The following is an 18,274-nucleotide window of genomic DNA, read 5'->3' as shown; positions in this document are numbered from 1 at the left end:
GCAGAAGGACCTCTACTCCTATACTCAAATCCTCTTGTTATGAAGGCTAACATGCCATTAGCTTTCTTCACTGCCTGCTGCACCTGCATGTTTACTTTCAGTGACTGGTGTACAAGAACACCCAGGTCTCATTGCACTTCCCTTTTTCCTAACCTGACACCATTGAGATAATAATCTGCCTCCTTGTTCTTGTCGCCAAAGTGGATAATCTTGCATTTATCTACTTAAATAAAATAAATAAAATGATTTTTTAAAAATGTATTTAGTTTCTTTGTCATCCACTCCTTACAGATCATGCAACGAATGGGAGGAAACAGAGTGCCTCCGGGGGCCATAGTGCAATACAAATGCAAAACATATAGGACAGGGGATGACAGTGCAGTACAATACGATGCAGTGCAGTACAATTAGAAAGTGCAATACAATACATATAGACAGGGGATTAAAGCATGTAAGCGGTAAAAGGTAAAGCATCTAATACTGCATCTGCCCATTCACTCAACCTGTCCAAGTCACCCTGCAACCCCCTGGCATCCTCTTCGCAGATCACTCTGCCACCCAGCTTTGTGTCATCTGCAAATTTGCTAGTGTTACTTTTAATTCCATCATCTAAATCATTAATCTATATTGTAAATAGTTGTCGTTCCAGCACCGAGCCTTGCGGCACTCCACTCGCCACTGCCTGCCATTCTGACAGGGACCCGTTTGTTCCTACTCTTTGTTTCCTGTCTGATTCTAATCAATTCTATATCCATGTCATTACCCTACCCCCAATACCATGTGCTCTAATTCTGTCCACTAATCTCCTGTGCGGGATCATATCAAAGGCTTTCTGAAAGTGCAGATACACCGCATCCACTGGCTCTCCTTCATCCATTTTACTTGTCACATCCTCAAAAAATTCCAGAAGATTAGTCAAGCAGGATTTCCCCTTCATAAATCCATGCTGACTTGGACCAATCCTTTAACTGCTATCCAAATGCACCGTTATTACTTTAATAATTGACTCCAGCATCTTCCCCACCACCGATGCCAGGCTAACTGGTCTATAATTCCCCGTTTTCTCTTGCGCTCTTTTCTTGAAAAGTGGGACCCTCCAATCCCCAGGAAGTGATCCTGAATCTATAGAACATTGGAAAATGATCACCAATGCGCTCTTTTTGTTACCTTTGAAAGTCTCCCAATCCTCTGGCTTCCTGCTAGTCTTTGCTGTGTTATGCGCCTTTTCTTTTAGTTTTATTCCATCCCTAACTTCCCTTGTCAGCCACGGTTGCCCCTTACTCGCCTGAGAATCTTTCTTCCTCATTGAAACTTATTCTGTGGTATTAGTTCAACTTGCAGAATAATTCCAAATGCATTCTCGGGATATAATTAAGTTACCAACTGGCATTTTGGTCCCCCATTCTATTCCATGGGCTAGGCAATCAGAATCTTTTTCACAGGATGGGAAAATCAAATACTAGAGGGCATAGCTTTAAGGTGAGAGGGACAAAGTTTAAAGGAGATGTGCATGGCGACGCTCTTATGCAGAGGGTGGAACACACTGCCAGGGTTGATGGTTGAGGTAGATACAATAGTGGCATTTAAAAGGCTTTTGGATAGGCATATGGACCTGTAGAGAATGAAGCGAGATGGATTATGTGCATGTAGGTAAGAGAGTGTGTCTTGGCATCATATTTGACGCAGACATTGTGGGCTGAAGGGCCTATTCCTTTGCTATCCTGTTCTGTATTCTAGTAACACTGCTTGAGCAATGCACTCACTTGAGGATGTTTATAGTCATAGAGTGATACATTGTGGAAGCAAGCTCTTTGGCCCAACTTACCCACACCAGCCAACCTGTCCCAGCTACACTAGTCCCACCTGCCTGCGCTTGGTTCACATCCCTCCAAACTTGTCCTACCAATGTACCTGTCTAACTGTTTCTTAAACGTTGGGATAGTCCCAGCCTCAACAACCTCCTCCGGCAGCTGATTCCATACACCCAGCACCCTTTGTGTGAAAAAGTTACCCCTCAGATTCTTATTAAATCTTTTCCCTTTCACCTTGAACCTGTGTCTTCTGGTCCTTGATTCCCCTACTTTGGGTAAGAGACTCTGCATCTTCCACTCATGATTTTGTACACCTCTAAGATCAACCCTCATCCTCCTGCTTTCCAAGGAATAGAGACCCAGCCAACTCAACCTCTCCCTATAAATCACACCCTCTAGTCCTGGCAACATCCTTGTAAATCTTCTCTGAACCCTTTCAAGCTTGACAGTATCTTTCCTATAACATGGTGCCCAGAACTGAACAGGATATGGGGAGAAGGAGGCACAGGTTACTGATTGTGGATGATCAGCCATGATCACAATGAATGGTGGTGCTGGCTCGGTGGGCCAAATGGCCTCCTCCTGCACCTATTTTCTATGTTTCTATGTAATATTTGAAATGCGGTTTCACAAACGTCTTCTACAACTGCAACATGACCTCCCGACTTCGATACTCTGACTGATGAAGGCCAATGTGCCAAAAGCCTTTTTGGCCTCCTTATCTACCTGCGACTCGACCTTCAAGGAACCATACACCTGTCCTTGTTAGACATCCCAAAATGCAACACCTTACATTTCTCTGTATTAAATTCCATCAACCATTTCTCAGCCCACTTCACCAATCGATCCAGATCCTGCTGCAATCTTTCACAACCATCACTATCTGGAAAAACCACCCACTTTTGTTTCAACAGCAAAGTTGATAATCCTGCCTAGTATGTTCTCATACAAATCATTGATGTAGATGACAAACAATAACGGCCCTGCACCGAACCCTGAGGCACACCACTAGTCACAGGCCTCTAATCCGAGAAGCAACCTTCCATCATCACCCTCTGCTTCGTTCCATGGAGCCAATTTGCTATCCATTCAGCTATCTCTCCTTGGATCCCATGCAATCTAACCTTCCAGAGCAGCCTACCATGCAGCGTATCAAATGCCTTACTGAAATCCATGTATATAACATCTACAGCTCTGCCCTCATCGCTCTTTTTGGTCACGTCTTCAAAAAAATCACCTTTTTGGTCACGTCTTCAAAAAAATCAATCATTTGTGAGACACGACCTCCCGCGTACAAAACCATGCTGACTATCCCTAATCAGCCCTTGCCAAATGCCTGTAAAACCTATCCCTCAGAATACTCTCCAGTAACTTTCTAACAACGGATGTTAAGCTCACTGGCCTATAGTTCCCAGCATTTTTCCTGCAGCCCTTCTTGAAAAGAGGCACAACATTTGCCACCCTCCAGTCTTCCGGCACCTCTCCTGTATTTCAGGACAACTCGTAAATTTCAAGCATGGCTCCCACAATTTCCTCTCTGGTTTCCCACAATGTCCTCGGATATATCTGATCAGGCCCTGGAGATTTGTGTACCTTCATACACGATAATACCTTCTGTACTTCTTTGATAGGGAACACTGACTGCTCTCAAGTCACTTCCATTGACTGCCCCAAGTTCCTCAGTCCTACTGTCTTCTCAGTAAATAGAGGAGAAATTCTCATTGCCCGTCTCCTGTGGCTCCACACACAGGTGACCGCTTTGATTCCTGAGAGATACTAATCTCTTCTCTAGTTACCCTTTTCCCCATTATGTATTTATAAAATCTTTTGTGATTGACCTTAATGCTACCCACCAGAACTATCTCCTGACCCCTTTTTACCCTTCTGATCTCCTTTTTCAGTTTACTCCTTAGTTCCCGATACTCCTCCAGGGATGCACTTGATCCCAGCTGCCTATACCTGTCCCATGCATCCTTGTTGCTTTTGACTATTGCATCAATTTCCCTTGTCAACCAAGCTTCCTTATGTTTGCCTGCTTTGCCCTTCACTCTAACAGGAACGTATGTGTCCTGGGCCTTTGTCAGCACACTTTTAAAAACATCCCACTTGCCCGCTGTTCCTTTCCCCTCAAATAATAATAATAATATATTCCTTTATTTGTTCCTCACCGGGGAAATTTACAGTGTTACAGCAGCAAAGTGAATAGCAAGAGAGCAAGATGTAGTATAAGAAAATAACTGCAGATGCTGGTACAAATCGAAGGTATTTATTCACAAAATGCTGTAGTAACTCAGCAGGTCAGGCAGCATCTCAGGAGAGAAGGAATGGGAGCAAGAGAGCAAGAGATCATTCATTATAAATAAAAGATACATAAATTGTCCGTGTGTTCTTAACTGTTATTGTTGACTCGTCTGCTGGGAGCAGTGCTGGTGGTGCAGTCTCACAGCAGCGGGAAGGAAGGACCTCCTATATCTCTCCTTCATGCACTTGGGGTGAAGGAGTTCGTCACTAAAGGAGTTACTCAGTGCAGTGACAGTGTCCTGCATGGGGTGGGAGTCGTTGTCCAGCAGCGATGTTAACTTTGCCATCATCCTCCTCTCTCCCACCGCCTGCACTGAGTTGAGGGGGCAACCCAGGACAGAGCTGGCCTTCCTGACCAGCTTGTCGAATCTCTTCCCCTCCGCCGCTGAGATGCTGCTGCTCCAGCAGACCACTCCACAGAAAATGGCCAATGCAACCACCGTGTTGTAGAAGGTCCTTAGGAGTGCCCCCTGCACTCCAAAGGACCTGAGTCTCCTTAACAGGTAAAGTCTGCTCTGGCCCTTTCTGTATAGCGCATCGGTGTTTTCAGTCCAGTCCAATTTATTATTGAGGTAGACACCCAGGTACTTATAAGAATCCACCCTCCCGATGTCCATTCCCTGGACGTTCACCGGTGTCGGGGGGACCTTGCTGCGCCTGCGGAAATCTGCCACCATCTCCCTGGTTTTCCCCGCGTTGATCCGGAGGCGGTTCCGTTGGCATCAGTCCACAAACTCCTTGATCAGTTCTCTGTACGCCCTGTCATCGTCGCCTGTGATGAGGCTGTGCCTGAAGTCTGCAGTGTGAACAAGAATATCCCTGCAGACCTGCTCCAGTCAACTTGAGCGAGACCACCTCTCGTACCCTCAAAGTTGGCCTTACCCCAGTTGAGCATTTTAACACGTGGGCCCTCTCTGTCCCTATCCATAACTATATTACACCCAATTGAACTGTGGTCACTGGTCCCAAAAGGCTCCTCCACAAACATTTCATTAACTTGCCCTTCCCAATTTCTCAATACTAGATCCAGTGTTGCCATCTCACATGTGGGGGCCTCCACATACTGCTTGCCCTAAGCTCATCTGCCTTACCCGTCAGGGACCTTGCATTAAAATACGTGCAGTTTAAACCAACTCTCCTTCCTCGCTCTCCACCTTTCACCTACCTATTCTGTCCACTAACCTTTCCCTCACCACCCTCCATTCTAACTTCTAACCTCCCACCTGCCTCTGTCCTGTATGGGATCCCACCCCCCCTGCCAATTTAGTTTAAACCCTCCTGTGTAGCATTAGCAAACCTGCCCGCAAGGATGTTGGTACCCCTCCAGTTAAGGTGCAACCCGTCCCTTTTGTACAGGTCACCCTTGCCCCAGAAGCGATCCCCAATGATCCAAACATCGAAATCCCTGCCCCCTGCACAACTCCTCAGCCACACATTAATTTCCCCTCATGTTCTTACCTTCACTCGCACAAGGTACTGGAAGCAATCCTGAGATCACTACTCTGGAGGTCCTGCTTTTCAGTCTTTTACCTAATTCTCTAAACTCGTGTTGCTGAACCTCCTTCCTCTTCCTACCTATATCGTTTGTGCTAACATGCACAACAACCTCCAGCTGCTCCCCCTCCCTCATGAGGATGCCGTGCAGCCGCTCCGAGACGTCCTGGACCCTGGCACCAGGGAGGCTGCGCACCATCCTGGAGTCTCGCCCGTTTCCGCAGAACCTGTCCATTGACCATTGAGTCTCCCACCACTATGGCTCTGCCTGATGTCACTCTTCCCTGTTGAGCCTCAACACCAGAGTTGGAATCACAGCCCAGGCTGCCACTCAAACGACATGTTGTCCGCCCCAACAGCTCCCAAGAGGGTGTACCTGTTTTCACTCCTGCACTCCATGTTTACTTCTCTTCCTCGTTGTCACCCATCTTCACTCTTCTTGTATCCTCGGTGTGTTCAGGAAACTCGCTTTCCCAGATGGTCCTGAGGTCATCCAGCTGCTGCTCCAGTTCCCTAACATGTCCTTCAGGAGCTGCACCTGGACACAATTTCTGCAGGTGTAGTTGTCAGAGGCACCAGCAGTGTCCCTGACTTCCCACATCCTCCAAGAGATGTAACAGCTTGTGTAAGAAAGAACTGCAGAATCTGGTTTAAATCGAAGGTAGACACAAAATGCTGGAGTAACTAGGGGTCGACCCGAAACGTCACCCATTCCTTCTCTCCAGAGATGCTGCCTGTCCTGCTGAGTTACTCCAGCATTTTGTGTCTATCTTCACTAACAACTTACCTGCCATTATTTCAGTAGACAAATCACCAATTACGAATGAGACACACTCTCAGAGCTGAGTAAAACCTATTCCCTTCTCTGCTGTCGATAGCCTTCAATAAGTCACTGCAATAAATCACGTTTAAATATCGGAACACGCAGAACTGATTCAAGTGTAGCCTCCTCGCCTCAGCCTCCTCGAAGACTCTTGAGCCAAAGGGGGGAAGAGAGTCAGTCTGCCCCACGACAGAAGAGTTGTACAGTTTGTTAGCCACAGGGAAGAAGGTTCTCCTGTGGCATTCTGCCCTGCATCTTGGTGGAACCAGTCTGTTGCTGAAGGTACGCCTCAGGTTGACCAGTGAGTGTGTCATGGGGGGGGGGGGGGGGTGAGCTGTATTGTCCGGGATGCTCCGCAGTTTGAGGGGCATTCTCCCCTCCGAGACCACTTCGAACCCCTCGAATCCAACTCCGCCCTCAGGACGGAGCCAGCTTTCCTGATAAACTTGTTGATTCTATTGGCGTCCGCGACCTTCGCCCTGCTGTGGCGGAGCAGCGAAGAAGATGGCACTGGCTACCATCGATTGGTAGAACATCTGCAGCATCTTACTGCAGACGTTGAAGGAGTGGAGCCTTCTCAATATGAAAGTCGGCTCTATCCCTTCTTGTACAGGGCTTCAGCGTTCCTGAACCAGCCCAGTTTACTGTCCAGATACACTCCAAGGTATTTGTACTCTGCTAAACTGCACAGGGGACAAGGGTGTTCCTCTCCTAAAGTCCACCACCTATTCATAAGTCTTGTCGGTGTTGAGCTGCAGATGATTCAACCCACACCACTCATTAAAGCCGTTGACTACACCTCTGTGTTCAGCTTCCCCCCCCTCACCGATGTAGCCCACAATTGCAGTCATCTGAAAACTTCCAATGACATTGGCTCTGAAAACAACACAGAAAATTAAACTTTCAATGAGTAAGGATAATTGTGAATATTTTTATGGCTGTTGTCATCTAAATTCCAGTAAGCCCGGAACCTCTGTATCTGTTGTTAAATATGGAATCCTGACGTTGCTCTCAAATTGGCAATAGGCTATTACCTAGAGCAAGGATTCAAGTGGAATTTATGCAGAGCAAGAGATTAATAAGTACAGGATAATGCGTGTAATTTTGAATTTGAGATATTTGACTCGGGTAAAAAATGTATTGCATTTTTAACTTTGAATTCTGAAAATATTTTAATAATAATAATTGAATAATGATTAAAAAATGTATTAGCCAAGTATACATACAAGGAATTTGCCTTGGTGCTTTGCTCGCAAGTAACAACAAGACAGAGAATACGAGAATGGGAGTTATTTCTGGCATCCCAGTAGGAAGATAAAATGACCTGTGGCATTTTAGTCATGTTATTCTGATGTCTTTCTCTGCTTATGACACTCCTGGTCTTTTATTTTTGATAGTTAGCCTTACTAACTTTCTACTATGATGTAACTAGTAAATTGTCCTCTGAATGGGACGAGTAAAATCATCTTTTGACAATCTCAAATACGTTGCTCTATTGTAGAATTGAATGAACACTGTAGGCAAGACTGGAGTTCTAAGTCATGGAATGTACAGTGATGGCAGTTTTTCGCTAAGATCTGAAAGAGTAAAAAATTCACAGCTTGTGCAAAGCAAAGATATTTGGTTATTAAATTGATGTGTATTTTTGAGCAAGTTTAAATATTTCCCTCCATATTTCTCTGCTCTTGTGAAGATACTCCACAAGCTGCATTTCTCTTGCATGTCGATCAAACTCTTGTTTGTATATCCAAAGAAAAATCACAGACAATGAAGAGCTTTCATGTGATTGTCTGAATTTATTTTCCTTGTATCCCTCGAATGCTTGACAGAATGGAAATCACGGGTGGCTATTTTAGTTGGTTTCCCCAGCTTAGTTTGTGCGGGCACAGAAGGTACATAGCCTTGGGGTCGGTTGTCAAGAGACCAGAAATCAATTTTGAGAGTTATCATGTGCAGTCTTTCTAATTTCAACTGCTAGCGTTTTCACGAGTGCTTTAGAAATGCAGTTTCTTAACCCTGGACTCTTCATTTCCCGATGCAGTTAATTAATCAATAAACACATTCCAGTACTTTAACCAAGAGACTATTATTTATTTATGAGCTATCGCAAGTTGTCTTGACATACAACTTAAACAGAGAACAGACAACTAAACCTGACTTTGACCTTGCCTGGATTGCTAATCACTACAACCAAAATGTATGGTTGCTGACTTAATTTTAGAACTTAAAATCAATGAGATCAACTGAAAGCACAGAGAATCAAACTTCAGGAATCCTATTGTAAAATTCATGTATTACAATAGAGCACAGTGTTATTAACTGTCGGGTGCCAATTGCTCTAAATCCAGGTGACACACCAGTTATACAATTTGTATGACAATTTCTAAAGTAATGACTTGCTTTTTTTTAAAAAATGATCAATGATTAGGTGAAAGTATTCTGACAGCATGGGAATCGTGTAAATCAATTAATGGCACCATATCTGGATTTCAACTCCTTTATACTTGAAAGAATTACCTAGGAAAAGAGTAAATGCAGTGCCTTGTTTAAAGGGAGGTTTTCTTCAATGGCAAATATTTTGAAAGCTGACTACCTTCTAGAACGCTGGTGTCTGAAGGTGTTGTAGCCTGGATCTGTGTCGAAGGGCATGTACGATTTTCAAGAGTCTGAAGAATTGGGATTTTTTAAAGTGGATTATGAGATTTGTATAAACGATGTTAGCATCAGACTCACTGTTGTGTGAATTGTTCATCGAGACAAAGTATGCATTTCAAAATTCCATGCCAGTAAAAGTTGATGCCGTAAAGAGTATGTAACATTATAGGTTAACTGAGAGACTGGGTTGTGAAAAGTTTGGAAAGTGTTAAATAATTTCTTGCCATTGCTGCTTGATAGACTGAGTTCTGCCAGCATTTCTAATGTTGTTTTGCAACTACGGGAAGATTTAAAAAAAAAATCATATACCAAGCCGTGCAGGAAAAACTAAACCCAGATGATTAATGCGGTAAAATTGTCGCATGCATACTTACTCCCAGTGACATGGATGGTTGGAAAGACTCTTGTGTTGATCCTGATGATGCACTGTTTGTGACTGTGTCACAATGTGTGCAGATTGTCTTTGGGCTGATTGAACTTAACCTGTCCCCTTCATTGAGAAAGTTGGGTTTGGCCATTCTGGTAGAGGATTCTCTGACAAGCCGCATTCTGTGCAAAGTGAATAAGCTACTGATGTTGATTCCTTTTGACTTCAAATGTATTTGTTTTGGACAGTGAAAAATGTACTTGCAGTTCTGGGAGAAACAGTGGTTCCTAATGTTTTAACCATTGAGACAATCTGCCATTTGGCTAAAAGTGACCAGTAGGTAACAGGTGACCAGCAGGTAACAATTCCTTTGAAAATCTTTGAAATTTCCATACTGCAGTAAGTTTGCAGAGAGGACAGGGCCATCATCTGACTCTTGATACATAGTCTTGATGGGCATGTATTTATATTGGTTTACCATCAAGACTATTTTCAGAGAAAGATTTTTTTAAAGTAGATGATCTTTGCTAGTTTTGAGAACAGAACCCTCAAGTAGAATTTCGGTTGACCATCGGATTTCTCGAATGCATTCAACTCTTGAAATTGAGCTCCTCCACCCCAAGCTCCTGGTCACTCTGGTATCAATGGAGACTCCAAATGCAAGCTACAGAAATTTTATATTAGACATTGCATGGCATATACTACAAGCATATTTTCTGCATTGGGTCTAGTTTCCTAGGCTTGGGCAACTCTTGGGTAACTCTATCCACCCTACCTCCTTTTCCAGAATTCAGGAGAATGTTCCCTAAATGAATATCAACATATTAGTTCTTCACATGTCCGGCATAATTCACTTCAAAGTGCAAATACTTTTTAACTATTAAATTACTTTACCCAAAGCTAGTTCTGCACAAATAACTCTAGGAATAATTTAAATCAGATTTCAGGTGGTTTAATGTATACTATTGGATAACACCATATAATTTGGGTGCATGCAAAGATGGTGATCAGTGACATGATGCATTTTAATTGGCATTAATAATAATATCAACTTTTGTACCCGTAGATATCTGCTTTTTGGATGTTACAGATCAATGGTTAGGATAGCATGATCAAATACGCACTGTAATTTAAATATAATGCAAACTAAAAAAGAAAAAGTTCATGCAATTATTTAAAGTAGGTTTTCCTCAGAACTGTTAGGAAAACATTTGGGCAATTTAGTAAATTAGAAGTAATTGGGCCTTTTGATTTTTATGTATTTTTTGCCAGTAAAAACTTCACTTCAGGACTTTAATTTGCTTGGAAGGGAAATATCAAATAGTATATTTTTTCTTCAGAATACCGAATAAAATGGGGTTTTTTTCACAAATGTTTGTTGCCTATCAGCTGTTCCAGTCACATGATCAGAACAGGAACATCCCCATGACAGGAAATAGTCTAGAGTGGAGTCTAAATTGAACTGGAGAGCACACTGCAATAATTTTGACTTTTCAACTGTAGAAAATAGTAGTGTAGCATGGGAGTATCATATTGCTGTAATATTCTGAGAATATGCAATACCTCCAAATAAATTTTAAAAGCAAATGATTTTGCAATTTTTAATACTTTCACTAAATACTCACATGATGATGGGGAACAAAATACTCACATGATGATAGAGAACAAAATTTAATATAACCGACATAACTTCAAATTAACCATAACTCAAATTAATCTTAATAGCTTCCAATACAGAGATTCCAAAGAATGTTAATTGTTACCTAAGCATTCTTGTGCAAACAATTCGGGCACTTCCCACATTGAACTACATCATTGAGCTTCTGCTTAGAGAAAATCAAACATGCTATCATAAACTGCAAAAAAATAAAGGGGAAATTACCAGTGGCTCTGTCGTCCTGAAGGCAGTTTAGCTTGAGGGCTGTTGGCAGCACAATTCTTTTGATCTACGGCAAGAATATTGAATGCTCCTGACTTGTGGGGTAAATCCATCAGGCACATCCACTGTGTGAGCCAAACTTAAAATCAATACCTAACTCACATTCAACATTCTGTGTATTAAACCAGTGATATTAAGCGTTGTGTAAAAATAAAGTGCATTAAAAAGTTACACTTGGTCTGCAATGCACAATTAAGACAGTGATGAGACTGCCTGCACTTCCCATCACTATGTAATGAACTCCTAACATGTGCAGTTTAATGCATTAGTTGTGATATGTTCTCATGCTTTTCAAGATGTGCTTGCAGATCTAATTAACAGATTCAGTGATTTGTGTACTTCATGGTTGATCTTTGACTGATTTTTTAAAGTGGTATAAAATCATTTACAAGTCTGTAGATGACACCAGCATAGTGGGCTGAGTCTTGACCAATGATGAGATTGATGTCAACAAAACAAATGAGCTGGTATAAACCCCAGGAAGTAGGATGGAGTCTATGCCCGAGTCTGCATCAATGGTACTGCAGTGGAGATGCTCGAGAGCTTCAGTTCTTCGGTGTAAATATCACCAAAGATTTGTCCTTGTCCTTGTCTAACCATATTGACTCTACGGCCAAGAAAGAACATCAACACCTGTACTTCTTGAAAAGGCTAAGGAAATTTAGCATGTCTCCAATGACTTTTACCAATTTCTACACGTGCCCCATAGAGTGCATCCTATCTGGATGCAGCACAGTTTGGCATGGCAACACGGCCCACAACCACAAGAAATTGCAGAGAATTGTAAATGTAGAGCAGTCCATGACACATCAGCCATTTGACACATCAGCCATTTCCCACATCAACTTGATCTGTATATCGCTGCCTTGGGAAATAGCCAATGTAATCAAGGATTTACCCAGTCATTCCCTTGCCCTTCTCAGTGGAAGATGCAAAAGCTTGAAAGCGCATACCTCAAGATTCAAGCACATATTCTTCCCTGCCATTATTAGACACTTGAATGAACCTCTCCAACAATGCATATTGTCCCAGACCTCCCAGTGTACTGCATTGCTGCCCTTGCACTTATTTTTGCAGAACACAGAACAGTATAGCACAGAAATGGGCCCTTCTGCCCACAATGTTTGTGCCAAATTGATGCCCAATTACAATAATCTTATCTGCCTGTTCGTAATCCATATCCCTCTATCCCCTGCACTTCCATATGCCTAGAGGAAAGCCTCTAAACGCCACTATTGTATCTGCCTCCACAGCCACCCCTGGCAGTGCAGTCCAGGCCCCCACTACTGTGTAAGAAAATAACTCGCCCCACATCTGTATACTAAAACTCTCCTTTGTTTGTTCCAAAACTACAGCCAAAACAGTACACGATAGCGTGACAATTTTAGGCCCACCTTACTCACCGTCGTCCCTTTGGTGCTAATGGAAGAAGTTTCAATACAATACAATACAATATATCTTTATTGTCATTGTACAGGGGTACAACGAGATTGGGAATGCGACTTCCATTCGATGCAATAAATTAATTAGCTAATCAACAGAAATTTAGACAACCCAGAGAAACAAAATTAGAAACAGTTAAAACTGTATAAAGTGCAAATAGGTCTGTGCCGGGTCGATGTGCGACGTGACCATCCGAAGGAGACAGTTCATGGGGCGGGGGGCCCTCAGCAGGACTGGTTCAAGGCAGCTTTAGCTCTGGGGATGAAGCTGTACCTAAGTCTGGAGGTGCGGGCGTAGAAGGTCTTGTAACGTCTGCCGGATGGTAGAAGTTCGAACAGACTATTGCAGGGGTGTGAGGAGTCTTTATGAATGCTGGTGGCTTTTCTGAGGCATCGTGTATTGTAGAGGCCCTCCAAGGCTGGTAGCTGTGTCCCGATAATTTTCTGAGCTCTGTAGACTACCCGCTGAAGAGCTCTCCTCTCCGTCTGTGTGCAGCTGAGATACCACACAGAGATGCCATACAGGATGCTCTCTGTGGTGCAGCGGTCGAAGGTCATCAGCAGCTGTTGGGGCAGACCAGTCTTTTTCAGTGTTCTCAGGAAGAACAGTCGTTGCTGTGCCTTGTTGACCAGTGCAGCGGTGTTAGTGGACCATGTGAGGTCCTCTGAAATGTATGTGCCCAGAAACCTAAAGCTGGACACTCCATTGAAATTGGTGTTATATTTTAAAAGTTATTCACATTTTAAAGTTTAAATCTATCACCTAGGGAGGGGGATGGGAGGGGGGGGGGGGGGGGGGGGGCTGCACCAATGCAGGAGAGGTTTGGGCCCAACGGGTCCAGTTGGTCTAGTATCTTTATAAAACCTTCCCCCTCTCAGTTTATCGCTATGCCCTCTAGTGGTGGACATTTCCACCCCGGAGAAATTGTTCTGACTGTCTACTTACTCTATTCTATGCCCCTCATAATTTTATATACTTCTATCGTCTCCTCTCAACCTCTGATGTTCCAGAGAAATTGATTATCTGCACTTTTTTTTAGCTGTACCACTGCACTCTATGTATTTTCTCTTTTGCACTACCCTTTGTTCCCGCATATGACATGATTTGCTTGTATAACATACAAAACAGTTTTTCACTGTACGTTCGTATACGTGACAATAAGCCAAGAACCTGGTTTCCTACGTTTTGGTGTCTTTGGTCTAATTGGCTGCTCGGTCATATAATGATTTTACTGCTTCTGAAAGCCGTAGATGATTTATAAATGATATCAACTTACACGTTGCATTAGAATCAGGGCATTTTTAGTGCTGACTAAATATCTGTAGGAGCAATTGTAAAATAATGATGATGAGAATTAAATTTCACTGCTGATAGCAACCTTAAGATCATATTCCTTCTGATAGATGAAAACATTTTCCTGGGTAGACACAAAATGCTGGAGTAACTCAGTGGGTCAGGCAGCATCTCAGGAGAGAAGGAATGGGTGGCATTTTGGGTCGAGACCCTTTATCTGAAGAAGGGTCTCGACCCGAAACGTCACCCATTCCTTCTCTCCCGAGATGCTTTCTGACCCGCTGAGTTACTCCAGCATTTTGTGTCTACCTTGGATTTAAACCAGCATCTGCGTTTTTTTCCTGTATTTTTAACCTAATGCACAAGGATATAATTTGGAATTCTGTAGAAATGCCAGACTGATAAATGAAGTGTGCATTTATTCAGCATATAGCTATTCATTTGGTATCAATCTAACATCTGTTAAATGCATTATTGCAATTAAAAAGTAATTTGTATCATTTCACTTGTGTTGCCTGTTATATGGGAAATTGATTTGTTGAGATTTTATATTATTATAAAACAGCAGAAAATTCTAAATATTTGGAGACTGCCAATTTATTTTCTCAGTACTTTGCTGGAGCATCTCATGTTGACTTCAATGGGAATTTCCATTCTTAAGCTTCTTGAAAGATAAGACCTCTTTTCAATTAGATTTTGCAAAGAGCATCATTTTCCTAAACTACATGCAGGTTTTACATAATGTTCGTGGATCATTTTCATTAAAGGTCAAGCCTACATGTTTAAATTGGGTTGATTTACTCTGTAAACTCGCTGCTTGAACTAGAGTTAAACTGTAATTGTTACCCTTCATCATCATCATCATAACATACATTAATATTCATCTTTATCACAGAAAATGTCTTGTGGCACTTCAGAAATATAAGGAAATGCGATAAACTCCAAAGCGGCAATTTAGCCGAGTTAATAAAAGCTGAGATGCTTCAGATAACTAAAGATTAATTTTGTTGTATGACTCAGCAAGAATGGTCGGAGGTCATAAATTTAAGAAAACATATTTTAAAATAATTTAATGATGGCTAGTAACAAGCCAGAGATGAGAAAGAAATTTTCCAGAAATTCCAGGTTTCTGATTACATGAAAGCCAATGATGGAAAGAGGAGAGTTGGATAGTGAGTGATGAGTGGAGTCGATGAGCATGAAGGAGTGGTACATAACTATAGGATGAGTTATGAGTTTGGGTGAGTGAGGTCAAAATGATTTATGTAAAGATCATTCAATGGACCAAGTTTATAGTGGAGCCAATGTACAGACTAGGGCATCACAAAATGCTGGAGTAACTCAGCAGGTCAGGCAGCATCTAGGAGAGAGGGAATGGGTGACGTTTCAGATCGAGACCCTTCTTCAGACTGATGTCGGGGGCAAGACAAAGAAAGGATATAGGTGGAGACAGGAAGACAGTGGGAGAACTGGGAAAGGGGAGGTGGGGGAGAGGGGGGGGAAAGAGAGAGACAGAGGAACTATCTAAAGTTGGAGAAGTCAATGTTCATACCGTTGGGCTGCAAGCTGCCCAAGCGAAATATGAGGTGCTGTTCCTCCAATTTGCAGTGGGCCTCACTATGGCACTGGAGGAGGCCCATGACAGAAAGGTCAGACTGGGAGTGGGAGGGGGAGTTGAAGTGCTTAGCCGCCGGGCGATCAGGTTGGTTAAGGCAGACTGAGCGAAAGTGCTGAGCGAAACGATCGCCGAGCCTGCGTTTGGTCTTGCCGATGTAGAGAAATTGACATCTAGACCCCTCCCCCTTCCCAGTTCTCCCACTGTCTTCCTGTCTCCACCTATATTTTTTGGGGGGGTTTTGGGGTTGTGTGATTTGAATGCCTATTTAATGCTTTTATTGTTGGACTGTGTTTTGGGGTTTTTTGGGGTTGGGTAATTTGGGTGCCTGTTTAGTGCTTTTATTGTTGGACTGTGTTTTTGGGGGTTTTTTGGGGGTGTAATTTTGATGCTTATTTAATGCTTTTGTTGTTGGACTGTGGGTGATTGAATTAACATTTTGTTCAAGATGGCTGCGCCGTTGTGTTTGGCTGCCTGCCACTGTATGTTTCTTTTTTTTTCCTAGTCAGATGTGCAGCACTTTGGTCAACGTGGGTTGTTTTTAAATGTGTTATACAAATAAATTGACTTGACTTGACTTGACTATATCCTTTCTTTGTCCTGCCCCCCCCCCCCCCCCCCTGACATCAGTCTGAAGAAGGGTCTCGACCCGAAACATCACCCATTCCCTCTCTCCTAGATGCTGCCTGACCTGCTGAGTTACTCCAGCATTTTGTGACACCTTCGATTTGTACCAGCACCTGCAGTTATTTTCCTACAGACTAGGGCAGATGATTTTATAGTGCATAGGTTTACATTCATGATGGTTGGTGGTGTGAACATATTGTACAATAAAAAAAACTAAATTTTGGGCTTCATGGTGACATTTTGGACAAGTTTATCGATTAATTAATCAAAATAATCAGCTGCCTTGTTGTTTGGTTTACTTGTGAGTAAAAAATTACTATGTAATTAAAATGCTTATAGCAGATCCTATAAAACTCATAATTTGCAATCAAGGTTTGTGAAAAGGTAAATTGCACTTTGAAGTTATAATGTTCTTGCTGTGGATTCTGATTTTCATCTACCATAAATGTGGCCCAAGGTTGTGGAGATGTTCCATGGTTTTACAATATCCATCTTTAAAAGCATGTTGCATCATCCCATCATGTGAGTCTCCTATCGCTATGCTGTGTCGTGTTCCCTCAGTACCATTTTGCTTGAGATGAAATTACCCTGTTAATTTGTCCAATAAAGAAAGTTTCCTTTATTTTTCCTATATACAGCTGCAAAGATGAAAAAGTAGGTTCACTGTTTGTCTCTCTTGGAAGGTAATATTGTCCCATCTATTACATGTTTTTATATTTTACTGTTTTAACAGAATTGAAACACAGGAATCTCAAACAGAAGCCCATCCTCAGTCCAGACCAAGAACCTGAGGGGAGGCGGGTGGGAAAGTTGGTTTGTGGAGGAGAACTTCATTCCAAAAATGAGGACTACTGCACTTTTGGTAAATTACCTGGATTATTTTATCCCTTATTGCTCTGCTTCAGTTAATGTAAGGTCACTGAATCTCTCAAGGTGATTGATTCATAATAGGATGTGAATAAATGGGAGTTCTAATAGAAAAAAACAACTTAACTCTGCATTTTAATTAATGGATAAGTACGAATGTGAAAACTAGTGGATGGAGTAAATAGCAATAAACATGTAGTCATATTCTTCTCAATCATCTATAAATGATTTGATGCACAGTGGGGGAACTTGAGTTATATATATTTTAATGTTGCAAGTTTTTGAGTTTTGGAAGAAACCAATGAGACAAATATCAGAATTTGCAGGTTTAACTTTTGAAATGAAATATAGAAACAGAAAATAGGCGCAGGAGTAGGCCATTCGGCCCTTCGAGCCAGCCCATTCAATGTGATCATGGCTGATCACCCACAATCAGTACCCCGTTCCTGCCTTTTCCCCATATCCCTTGATTCCGTCAACCCTAAGAGCTCTATCTAACTCTCGTTTGAATGCATCCAGTGAATCAACCTCCACCGCCTTCAGAGGGAGAGAATTTCACAAATTCACAGCTCTCTGGGTGAAAAGGTTTTTCCTCGTCTCAGTTCGAAATGGCCTACCCCTTATTCTGAAACTGTGTCCCCTGGTTCTGGACTCCACCAACATCAGGAACTTTCCTGCATCTAGCTTGTCCAATCCCTTAATAATTTTATGTTTCTGTAAGATCCCTTCTCATCCTTCTAAATTCCAGTGAATACAAGCCCATTTGTTCCGTTCTTTCATGGTAGTGGGGATTACATAACGGGAAGATGCATTAGTTCTGAATATAATAAGTTTTGAGCTTGTATAAGTGTGATTTTGTCAGATAAATTTAAATGTACATTTATTAATGTTAGCATGTGACACAAATTTAAATTGTTTATTGAATGTTCGTATTTGTTTTGCGAGTGGTGTCATGACTGAAAATGGAAGTGATGTTGCAGTTATATGGACAGAAATACTCTATGATTATATTCCACTTAAAGTAGTGCTTCAGTTTTGC

The 18,274-nt window shown here is 42.3% G+C and overlaps 1 protein-coding gene across 3 annotated transcripts in view; it reads left to right on the top strand.

Annotated features, from left to right (window-relative positions):
* The window catches only part of LOC144594446 (dual specificity mitogen-activated protein kinase kinase 4-like), a 120,583-nt gene that overhangs the window by 19,174 nt on the left and 83,135 nt on the right, over window positions 1-18,274 (top strand). For 2 of the 3 annotated variants that reach the window (XM_078400933.1, XM_078400932.1), the window contains one exon: window positions 17,102-17,230. The exons of the other annotated variant lie outside the window; for it this stretch is intronic. In XM_078400933.1, the coding sequence (XP_078257059.1) occupies window positions 17,102-17,230 (129 nt within the window). The remainder of the gene's footprint in view (window positions 1-17,101; window positions 17,231-18,274) is intronic. 3 annotated transcript variants of the gene reach the window in all.

Source organism: Rhinoraja longicauda, chromosome 6, assembly GCF_053455715.1.
Source record: "Rhinoraja longicauda isolate Sanriku21f chromosome 6, sRhiLon1.1, whole genome shotgun sequence".
NCBI lineage: Eukaryota > Metazoa > Chordata > Chondrichthyes > Rajiformes > Arhynchobatidae > Rhinoraja > Rhinoraja longicauda.
This window is presented reverse-complemented; position numbering and strand designations above follow the sequence as displayed.